Below are 12,782 nucleotides of genomic sequence, written 5' to 3' on the forward strand. Positions count from 1 at the left end.
TTCGTCTCTTGACAAATAAACATTAAACAGACAGAGTTAAACAGACTTTGCTGTAACATTGTAAATGCCCCCCCTGTGGGATGAATAAAGGACTTCTGATTCTGATTTAGAAAATGAAAACACAAGGCAATTATAATGTAATGAGCTTGCGTTATTTTAACAAATTGTATACCGTAAGCTACTCATCCCGAGGAAAATGACCACATTCAGGTAAAAGCACTAATTACTCTTGCTCTAGAAAGCAAATACACAACACATAAGTAGTTTAAGTAGTATACCTCAATGAAGTTGAAAACGGAAGAAAATTGAAATTATTATAATGTATAATAAATAAGTCAAAGATTTGCCATGATATTAAAATGTTAAAGCAATTTTCAATTCCTCATGCAAAGTAAAAAGTGCTCACAAATTGTCGAAAAGTCTTGCTCTCCTTACTGAACATGGGATACAGTTTCAGTGTGTGCACACAAACACTGACGCTACATTGGATAAGGGGGTCTTTGTGTTCTCAGCTTGCCTAAGCAGGCTCATTCTGCCCCCTGAGTAAACATGGGGAGTGACTGATAACATTAATTTGTGTATTACAAGGACACATTCACACACCAGAACACACATGCATTCACAAAGGCATTTCCCTCTGTAATGGAATGATTAACTGACTTTGTTACTCCAACATGCCACTGCTCACTGTATCATCACACATTGTCCCCAGGGTTTTGAGTGATCCTCCGGCTCTGGATGTCTGCAAGACGTGTGATTATAATAAGATGGAGTTTAGCATGTTCATGCAATCTTACATGACATTTTCTTAAGGGCTATTTTGGGGTTACTTTGACTGATATTACAATTGCGATATAAGCCACTATATTAAAGGGAGCGAACATTTTTTAATCATTATTCACATTTATCTTTAAAAAATATAATAAAATGATCATGCTATTTTTTAAAGGATAGATTTTTTATGAAGTCTGTCCAATACCGCTCATTTGATGGGACTTCAGAATTACATTTGAATTCTATTACTATTTTAGTTTTTACATTCAACAAATATTGCACTGTCTGTGATTTGGATATGTCTCAAGTTCCTTTTGCGATTCCAAGAACATTTCAATTAATTGTCAAGCCCTTCTTTTTGGGCTCGTTACTCCAGAAGAAAGCCTTCGATGATTTCTAATGGAGAACAAAATGTATTTCCTGGAACATTTATGATATTGGTTCCCTTTTTTTACCCACAGACTCAATCACTGGAGCCAAAACCCTAATGAGCAGGATGATGCGCGTGGCCCAGCGGTACCTGTTGGACCCAATGGGACGACAGAAGGCTGAAGAGAAGACTTCTCAAACACAGGCCAAGCCCAGACAGCGAGCTTCTACACTTGGACGAGTGTTCAAGGGTCGCATCTCGGCTTCACTAACACAAGCTCAGGTAAAGCCTCGTTAATACAGATGTATTCATTATGCACCCTGTTCATAACTACAAATTATTTCTCTGCAGCCTTTTCCCCTTTTTAAATCTTTGCAAATTAAAACTGGATACTCTAAATCATTCTCAAACATATTCTATTCCTCTCTTAGTATAAGGTGACTGTGTTTCTATTTCTGTCCACCTTGGTAATGTTGATTCAGGTTTACCTTTGGAAATATATTGTATTGGAGTGGGAACTATCCAATTATATCAATGATTTATAATGATTATGTATCTCAATGATGGTTTTATAGAGATCAATTTGTTGCGAATAGACAGCACTTTAAATAATATAAATGTTGTCACACCATAAGCCTTTGTAGCACAGTCTTTATGTCGTGTATTCTTCTCTGTCCACTCTTTCTTGCCTATGCTTGATGAGAAGATGGATATTACTCTCATATCTAGGGACGGGTAAAGAGCCCCGGTATTAAACGGGCCCCGGGGCTGAATTATTAAAGACCTTGGTACCGTTAAGCTCCGAAGTTATCGGTCTTTTTATCGGTACTGGAGACATGAAAAAAATATGTCATATGGATTATTGCTACCCAAACATTATATTGCAGTTTTAGTGTCGCAAACTCCGTTTCTAATATGCAAAAAGACTGCAAAATGCGTAATTTAACAATCCAGACGAGAGATCTCTCTCTCTCCCCCGCCTGCTTGCCAGGGGGCGGGGCAGTTATCACACACGCAGCTGCTGCATGCAGCAACACACACACACACACACACACACACGGAGGAGATGGCGGAGAGAACGCGCTCCGAGGTGTGGTTAAACTTTACCCGTCTCGATGTGGTCAATGCTCGTTACCTAAAGTGCAATAAGAGTTTAGCATGTAAGGGCGGTAACACGAGCAATTTGTCTAAACATTTAGCGAAAGTGCACCACATTCAGACGGAGGAATGCACCGGGTTCGACTGTCTTTCGAGTAGCTCTGTAGCCCCATCCACGAGTAACGTTTCCACTTCAGGTGTTATGTATGCTAGCAGCAACACACGGAGTTAACTCAATTATACAAACATGGGTTAATGATTAGAGGTAACCGAGTTATTTATTTTAACGTTTCAGCTATTCTGTTTACAGTTCTGTCATCAGATTATTTAATATGATTTTTTAAAACGTTGTTGTTTCTTTTGATGTGAAATATTATTTATTTAATTTAAATAAAGAGCAATTTTAGTTTTGTTCGCAATTTGTTTAGTTTTTTCTCCAAAAGAACCAATAAAAGTACAGTTAAAAGACCAGACCGATAAGCGGTATCGATAAAAGTAGTAGTACCATTAAAACCTTAACGATACCCAGCCCTACTCCTATCTCTACACTCATTACAAGGTTACAGGCAGTAGTTGTTAAGTTTAGTTTAAGATGAAGATGTTGATGAGCAAGGCGAAAGGAAGTAAAAAGCTTTTTTTTTGCTATCCCAGTTTAAACACACACAAGCTGAAAACCATGGGAAGTCAATGGACATAGAAAATAAATAATAGCGTTTGTTTCTAGATCCCATCCTGGGTTTTAGTGACGTAACCTGTGACGGTTTTAGTGACGTAACCTGCCACCCAGGACAAGAAACGAGCATTATTCAATGTATTATTTTCGGTTGTGTATTTGTGTTTCCAGGTATAACATTATTATAATATTTAAGTTATAATTAAACAGTAAGATATTCCACAAAATAATATTTAAAAACATTAAAAAAATATATATATTTTTTTATATTTCTTTTAATATATATTTTTATATACAGTATATGTTTTGTTATATTTTTCATTAGTTTTACCTAAATAACTTGATTTAATTGTATTTAAAATAACATTTCCAAAGAAATAAATCTTTCGAATCTGCCTATTCAGTTTCTGTTGGAATGTGAAGTGTTAAATGAAAGAAGCTCGTCTCTGCGAGTTACTGTGAAGAGAGAAGCTGTTGGATGTCCAGGCGGTCCATATGGAGTCAGATTTGGGTCAATATTCTAGCGCGCAAAACAAGCTATTCACGGGCGGAAAATGTGCTTTTACACGCGCATGAAATGACCCTCGCGCGCAGATTAAACCCCCACGAGCAGAGACAGCCCTCTTGCTCGCTCGCGGGAGTGTCAGCCTCACTCGCTCGCGGAGTCTGTCTGCGCGCGCGCGCGTGAAAGTTTCTGACACTTTGGGGCGGAGCCATTGGACTTTGATTGACAGCTGCACAGGAAACCTGGAGTTGCCAGGTTTGATAAATGCCTGAACTACCAAGAGCCGAGGAGTGACAGCAGCAATATCAGTTGGACGAGATTGAATGGTCAAGATGTCCATAAAAAACCATTAGGCCTATATTCGTAAAGTGTACAGCTAATATACTGTGTATATATATATATATATATATATATATATATATACATATATATATATATAAAACAATATATTTTTGAGTGGGCTGTATCTGTCGAAAACTGCTAGCTACTGTCTGCTGTACGTACCTCATACGAAATGAACTATAAATGAACTATAGTATTACTATACTGTAAGAGTTGTATAGTGTCCTATAGTCAGTTTGTAGTGTTCTGTAGTATTTTTTACCTGCTATTGTATTACTATAGTTTTTTCTGTAGTGCCATTTTATTAGCTATAGTAGCCCTATAATATTTCAATAGTAATACTATGTATCTAGATCTGTTGTATTCCTATATTTTAAATAGTATAAATATAGTATAATATATATAGTGTTTCATAGTTGTTTTTTAAACACACTATAGAACACTCCTAGTAATATCATGATATTGTCATAGTGAATGCATATTATTACTATAGTTTTTGTAAAAGTACTACTATAGGTTTTTTTTTGGTGTTTCCGTATTAAGACTATATTATTGTAAATAGTACTACTATAGTATAATATATAGCGTTTCTGTAGTTGTTTTTTGAACACACTATAGAACACTCCTACTGTATAGTAATATCATGATAGTGTCATAGTGAATGCATATTATTACTATAGTGTTTGTAAAAGCATTACACTCCTCGAATTAATGTGTAATTTTTTTTATATCAAATTAATTGATATATATATATATATATATATATATATATATATATATATATATATATATATATATATATATATATATATATATATATATATACTGTATACATTTATTAGCTGTACACTTTACGAATATAATATTTTTTTATGGACAACTTTACCATTCAATCTCGTCCAACTGATATTGCTGCTATCACTCCTCGGCTCTTGGTAGTTCAGGCATTTATCAAACCTGGCAACTCTGGGCTTCCTGGCAGCTGTCAATCAAAGTCCAGTGGCTCCGCCCCAAAGTGTAAGAAACTTTTCACGCGCGCGCAGACAGACTCCGCGAGCGAGTGAGGCTGACACTCCCGCGAGCGAGCAAGAGGGCTGTCTGCGCGCGAGGGTCATTTCATGTGCGTGTAAAAGAACATTTTCCGCTCGTGAGTAGCTTGTTTTGCGCGCTAGAATATTGACCCAAATCTGACTCCATAGTCCAGCTATGAATTCACAGAGGGCCCAGCTATAGTAACTGAACGAGAGAGTAATGTCAAATGACAGTACAATTGACAAATCATATCTTCCCTCTAAATGGGTGGGTGTTATTATCGCGGACTTCATGACAAGTTCCGCCCGCTGTGAAACTTTTCTTGTTTCCATAGCAACAACAACTTCCTGTCAACAGCGTTAACTCGCCTTCAAAATAAAAGCATGCCAAATTACACTTAAGACATACAACTGCAACGAAAGTAACAAACACAATGCAATATCCTTTTCAATTTCAAAGAACACAAATAGAGTTATTTACAGGTGTTATTTTTAATGCTGTCAAAATTATCGCGTTAACGGCGTTAATTAATTTTTTGAATTAATTGCGCTAAAATATTTAACGCATGTCTAGAATGGCCCGCCCCATACATCCCACCAGTGGCAGCGCCAGGGTATGGCTTGGGTAGGCTACACCCATACCAAGAAATGGCTTAGCCCCACCATGAAAAATGATGTTAAAGTAAGCAAAATAAAGTCCGCCAACTCGCGCCGAGAATTGCACAGACAGCAGTTAGTAAGATTGATTTCAGTCGCCACTTGTCTGGAAATACCGAAAACCAGAAACGGTTTTGAAAACTTTTGTCACGTAGTGATCGTCTTCTCAATAGAACATCTTTGATAATGTTTTCTGGCCAATCAGAATCAAGATAACGGCGTGGTGTTGTTGCAGGAAGTCCCGACGGAGAATACTTTTGCTGTAGTACATGGGTGCACATAACTGGTACGCAGGTTATGTGCGTAATCTGAAATGCGTACCGTCACTTGTGTCACAAAGCGCATTTGCGTACCGACGTACTTGTGAAGCTTTTCCAGAAGGCGGTTAGATCACCGGACGACAGAGTCGGTCTCCGTGTTCACAGACAGGGCTGCTGTTAACGTCGTTCTGGAATTGTGCCAAAACTACGCCAACCAGCTGTTGAGGGAGACTTCTCCCCCCTTCACTGGAGAACTGCGCTAAAACAGCTGATCACAACGGTCACGCTCTATGGTCACGAAGTACTCCAATAGCCCCCCCCCCTCGACTTTCCTGAAGTACTCCCCCGTTGAAATCAACACTTAATGAATTAATGATTGATAGGTGTGTGGGCTGTCTTTCATTTTGAATAACAGAACATTTTTATAATAAACATACATACTGTATGTTAAATGGATATATCCGCCTTCTTTCATTTATCTTTCCATTCCCACAACAATATACATAAAGAAATGGCATATTTTGGACATAGTTCGAATGGTGATTAATCATGATTAATACATTTTTAAGCTGGGATTAATCTGATAAAAAATTGTAATCGTTTGACAGCCCTAGTTATTTTCTGTGGTAGAGGGTCGCTTTCATTGATGCGTTTTGCACCCCGGGCCGTTGTTTTGATATTCCGCTGAAGTATACGCTGTGACGTAATAACTCGAGGGAAGGGGTGGGGGTCAGAGGGCCTAGGTATGAAAGTCACGGCTCGCCACTGTAATTAAACAATCATAATTTGTGGATTAATTTCATTATGGTATTTGAGTTTGTTTCAGATTAACTTTTGTATTTGATACGATTTAATTTCTCCAAGAGAGACAAAAATCACTAAAAGATCTGGTGGATATCTGACCAGTATTTATATATATCCTAAATGTTCTTTGGGTTTTATCCACAAATGCAACACAAATAAGAACTGTAAGTTATTATTTAATAATCAAACCATTATTATTGAAATGTAACTATATTTCACAGATGTTAATGTTGTTATATAGTATGATCTCATTATTCATTAACGAACCTCATATTTGTGACAAGACTTGCGTGAGCGGAACTCTCCTCTTTATGGTAAATATTAAACTTTTAATACAAAAGTTGCCGACTTCTCATCCACGATTACGTCACTTCCGCCGCCTAAAACCCAGGAGGTATACGACCTAGCACTACACACACACACGCGCACACACATACACACATTTTGTCTAACCTGCTAAAAAAGTTCTGTGTACTGTTATGCTGTTATGTTCAGTCATCATTCTTATGTTGAACATGAATACATTTCATGTACGTATTTCTTCTTTCATAGCAATTTTCCTTCATACTTTCTTGCTGTGAAATAGGCCTTAAACAGTCTTAAATTTGAGTTGGTGAAACCTGCAGGAACCCTGTATTTACCAAACTTTGATTTGATTTGATCTTTAGTTTGTAGGTTGCAGAGTCTCTCTTTCAAAACATCTGGTCAGTTTTGTTTCTATGCTTACCTACTCGCTAGCTTGCGCCATTCATAAAACTGTTTTCTGATTGGTTGCACATCCAACTTTTGAACTCTGTGCACTTTGCGAAAAATGTTAGCGGTTTGCCATGCTGAGGGAAGTGCTTCCGCCTAGTCGGGTATCTGAACCTAGATGGCAAACTGTTTATTGCTTACACATTGTCAATGGCAGCAGCAGCAGCACATTACAGTCTCCCTTTTTCCATTCTTGCCTTTCAAAATAAAAGCCATAATCAGATTAATATGATAACTAGAGGGAACTAAAACCCACAGTAGGAATAATAATAATAATAATAATAATAATAATAATAATAATAATAATAATACAAAGACATTATTATTCAAACACGTTCTTTTCATAGAAAGCATCTTGGATTGAAAGAAACATCAGGCTCAGCCTCGAGTGCTAGTCTACACACACACACACACACACACACACACACACACACACACACACACACACACACACACACACACAATGGGCTAAGTTCAAAGCCTGATGAAAACACATCATTTCAGCAGTGCATTGTTGATGCTGGTTAACCAAACAGAATAATGAGGGAGGGGACTGTAGCTCCAGAGCGAGAGGAGTCGTACCTCTTTACTGTGATGAAGCACCCAATCATCATATATTTCTTTGTTTTTCTTCTTTCAGATGAGAGCCAAGAGGCAGAGCCAACACCGAGGAAGGGCTCAGCAGACGGAGGTGCAGGAGGGCAGTGGTGATGTCACTGTGGCCCCTGTCACTGTGACAGATACAGCTGGAAACACTGACAGGTGAGGACAGGAGGTTAAACATGGCACACAAACATGAGATGCCTGCACTCATATGTGGCAGATCTTTCCTGAACTGTTTGTTTTTGTACCTTTTACTGTGTATTAGGTTACTGCCAGGTGTGAACCTCTGAATGTATAGCAAGCATGATATTGCTGGAAATGCTATAGATTAAAATGCATCAAATAATATTTCTCTTCATTTTATTGTGCTTATTTAATAAGCTAGTCTTTTTTTTTTATTAAGATTTGTATTGTGTTTTTCACATTTTATACATAAATGCAGAACAAACATATACAGGCAGCATACCCCCCGGCACCCCAATTATTCTCTCACACACACATGCCTACATACACCTGCGCACCCATTCAAACATCAACGTAAAGCATATAGATACACATTTACAACAAATACATCATATACACGCACATGTACATGTACACATATACAAATATACTTCCTGTCCCTCCCTAAGACAGTGCGCCTTATGATATAGGCCAAGATGATGTGCCACACTCCATTAGATTTTCTTGGGACATTATTTACCCTGGCGATCATAATTTCAAAGGCCGCAGTCTCTGTCATGAGTTTAAGCCATTCTGTAAACTCTGGCTTATGTGGGCTCTTCCAGTTGCGCAGAATAAGCCTGGCAGCTACAATAAAACCTGTTAACTTCAGTCTAAATTCTGCTTTAGTAAGGTCTGGTGTCACAAGAGATTTGTCCCCCAGCAAACAGCTGTGGCGATTCTGGTAGAGGTTTTCTGAGCCACCCTTCAAGGTTTTGTAATACCACCTTCCAAAAAGGCAGTAGCCTTGGGCAATCACATAGGGCAGTTTTTCCCCTACCATTGGCAGCGCCCCGCCAACGGAGCCCCGCACCCCCCCCCTGAAATTCAAGTTGTTTCTTTTTTTATATATACTGTTTATATATAGCACCAAATTGCAACTGAAGTAATCTATCTATGGTCACTTTTCACATTGAACATGTGAGTTTTTTTGAAGGTGGTGAGGTCAGTGCAGTCTCTGATAGGTTGGGGGGAGTCAGTTCCAGAGGGAGGGGGCAGCGACGGAGAAGGCTCTGTCCCCCCAGGTCCGGTGCTTGATGCCGGTGGGGATGGATAGGAGGTTGGCTTCTGATGAGCGGAGGCAGCGGGAAGGGGGTGTTGTGGTGTAGCAGGTCTGTGAGGTAGGGGGGGGCCTGATTGTTGAAGGCTTTGTGAGCAGGGCTTTGAAGTTGATTCTTTGACGGACGGGGAGCCAGTGGAGGTTCTGGAGGACGGGAGTGATGTGGTCTCTAGAGCCGGTGTGGGTGAGGAGGCGGGCAGCAGAGTTTTGGATATGTTGGAGTTTATTGAGGAGGTTGGATGGCATGCCGTAGATCAGTGGTTCTCAATCTTTTTTCAATAATGTACCCCCTTTGAAACATTTTCTCAGCCAAGTACCCAACCCCCTGACCGACCCCGAACATTTTGGATAGAAAAAGCCTATATAAATAATTACAATGTAGTGATGTTCCATCAGTGTGTGATTTATGAACTCCTTCATGCATGAATTACAACAAACTAAGGATATTTTCATCTTTATGATAACGAAAAAAAATTAAAACAGATTTTTCCAAGGAGTTTTTCAATTCAAGTAATATATGTTTAATACACCAATGAAGAAAATGATACATTTCATAAATAAAAAAAACTACAAAATACAATACACACATTTGACATGTTTATATGAGGACCCCCTTGGTGGTTCTTAGGAATATTTTATTTATTTTATCTCACGTACCCTCTGCAGTACCCCAGCGTACCCCTAGGGGTCCGTGTACCCCCATTTGAAAATCACTGCCGAAGAGGATGCTATTGCAGTAGTCGAGTCGTGAAGTGATGAATCAGGGTTTCAGCAGCTGAGGAGGAGAGTGATGGGTGGAGACGGGTAATGTTTTTGAGGTGGAAAAAGGCAGTCCTGGTGATATGATTGATGTGGTGGTTGAATTTGAGCTGACTGTCGAAGATGACTCCGAGGTTGCGGATGTGAGGGGGGGGGGGGAGTGTTGCTGTCAATGGTGAAGTTGACATTCTGGATGGCTTTGGTATGGGATGGGGGGCCGATGAGGTCTGATTTGGCACTGTTCAGTTGGAGATAGTTTGTTTGCATCCATGCTTTTATTTCTGAGAGACAGTTGGTGAGAGTGGAGTGTGTTGTGGGGGTGATGGTTTTTGTTGAGATATAAAGTTGGATGTCATTGGCGTAGCAGTGAAATTGAAGGTTGTGGCGACTAATGATTTTGCCAAGGGGGAGCATATAGAGCAGGGATCACCAACTACATTTGTCCAAGGGCCAAAATGTATCCAATAGACACTATCGTGGGCCAGCGATTTTTATATACAGTGGGGCAAAAAAGTATTTAGTCAGCCACCAATTGTGCAAGTTCTCCCACTCAAAAAGATGAGAGGCCTGTAATTTTCATCCTAGTTACACTTCAACTATGAGAGACAGAATGGGGGGAAAGAATCCAGGAAATCACATTGTAGGATTTTTAATGAATTAATTGGTAAATTCGTCGGTAAAATAAGTATTTGGTCACCTACAAACAAACAAGATTTCTGGCTCTCACAGACCTTTAACTTCTTCTTTAAGAGCCTCCTCTGTCCTCCACTTGTTAACTGTATTAATGGCACCGGTTTGAACTCGTTATCAGTATAAAAGACACCTGTCCACAACCTCAAACAGTCACACTCCAAACTCCACTATGGCCAAGACCAAAGAGCTGTCAAAGGACACCAGAAACAAAATTGTAGACCTGCACCAGGCTGGGTAGACTGAATCTGCAATAGGTAAGCAGCTTGGTGTGAAGAAATCAACTGTGGGAGCAATTATTAGAAAATGGAAGACATACAAGACCACTGATAATCTCCCTCGATCTGGGGCTCCACGCAAGATCTCACCCCGTGGGGTCAAAATGATCACAAGAACGGTGAGCAAAAATCCCAGAACCACACGGGGGGACCTAGTCAATGACCTGCAGAGAGCTGGGACCAAAGTAACAAAGGCTACCATCAGTAACACCCTACGCTGCCAGGGACTCAAATCCTGCAGTGCCAGACGTGCCCCCCTGCTTAAGCCAGTACATGTCAAGGCCCGTCTGAAGTTTGCTAGAGAGCATTTAGATGATCCAGAAGAGGATTGGGAGAATGTCATATGGTCAGATGAAACCAAAATATAACTTTTTGGTAAAAACTCCACTAGACGGGTTTGGAGGAGAAAGAATGCTGAGTTGCATCCAAAGAACACCATACCTACTGTGAAACATGGGGGTGGAAACATCATGCTTTGGAGCTGTTTTTCTGCAAAGGGACCAGGACGACTGATCCTTGTAAAGGAAAGAATGAATGGGGCCATGTATCGTGAGATTTTGAGTGGCAACCTCCTTCCATCAGCAAGGGCATTGAAGCTGAAACGTGGCTGGGTCTTTCAGCATGACAATGATCCCAAACACACCGCCCGGGCAACGAAGGAGTAGCTTCGTAAGAAGCATTTCAAGGTCCTGGAGTGGCCAAGCCAGTCTCCAGATATCAACCCCATAGAAAATCTTTGGAGGGAGTTGAAAGTCTGTGTTGGCCAGCGACAGCCCCAAAACGTCACTGCTCTAGAGGAGATCTGCATGGAGGAATGGGCCAAAATACCAGCAACAGTGTGTGAAAACCTTGTGAAGACTTACAGAAAACGTTTGACCTCTGTCATTGCCAACAACGGGTATATAACAAAGTATTGAGATGAACTTTGTTATTGACCAAATATTTATTTTCCACCATAATTTGCAAATAAATTCTTAAAAAATCAGACAATGTGATTTTCTGGATTTTTTTTTTTTGTCTCTCATAGCTGAGGTATACCTCGGATGAAAATTACAGGCCTCTCATCTTTTTAAGTGGGAGAACTTGCACAATTGGTGGCTGACTAAATACTTTTTTGCCCCACTGTAGCCCAGAATTTTGAAGTTGTTGACTGAATACATGCCCTGAAAGTAATCAAAATACAGTTACAGTTACGTGTCTTCAAAAAGTAACACATTCAGATCACTTTTAGAATACTTTATTTTTCCATAACAGATGGGTATGTTTTGGTGAACAGGAGACACTTATTTTACTGTTTTAATGGCTTATCAAGAACTCAAACACAACATCTTGGTGTCATTCTGGACAGCTCTCTCATCTGCACCCCACATAAAAAAACATCACCCAGACTGCATTCTTTGTACTGTCTTAAAACCTTTCCTTGGAATATGTTATGAGTTGTAAGGTGTCCTTGGGTAGTGATGGCAGTTTGACACTGAAGCTTCGAACGGAGCTTCAACCCTGGACTTCCTATTCCATAGAAGCAGTGCTTCGAAGCTTGCTTCAAATCACGTGACATGTGACGTCCGAAGCAGCAACTGCTTCAAATCACGTGACATGTGACGTCCGAACCAGCAACTGCTTCATTTCCTGAATGAATCAACTCACTGGTTCGCCGTCCAATCAGGTGATTCAATGCACTGCCTCGTCTCTATTCTGACAGGTGACAGGTTGAAACGGTTTCAAATTTGAGCGCTTCAACACTTTATAACCGCTCTAAACAATGCGCAATGTGTGGGTTGTTGTCGTAGTTTGCATTGTTGCTGTTGAGTTGTTGTTGGCATTGCATTTGAATTGGATCATTATAGAGCAAGCCAGGAAGAAAAATAGGTCGTTCTGGCTCGTGAAACACTTCGAAATGTGG

The 12,782-nt window shown here is 39.8% G+C and overlaps 1 protein-coding gene across 2 annotated transcripts in view; it reads left to right on the forward strand.

The window, feature by feature from the left end:
* The window catches only part of LOC307038543 (uncharacterized protein), a 176,274-nt gene that overhangs the window by 126,646 nt on the left and 36,846 nt on the right, over window positions 1-12,782 (forward strand). For both annotated transcript variants that reach the window (XM_079680027.1, XM_079680028.1), the window contains exons 12-13: window positions 1,236-1,426; window positions 7,908-8,029. In XM_079680027.1, coding sequence (XP_079536153.1) covers window positions 1,236-1,426; window positions 7,908-8,029 — 313 coding nt within the window. The remainder of the gene's footprint in view (window positions 1-1,235; window positions 1,427-7,907; window positions 8,030-12,782) is intronic.

This window comes from Notothenia rossii (assembly GCF_949606895.1).
Source record: "Notothenia rossii genome assembly, chromosome: 5".
NCBI classification, from domain to species: Eukaryota; Metazoa; Chordata; class Actinopteri; order Perciformes; family Nototheniidae; genus Notothenia; species Notothenia rossii.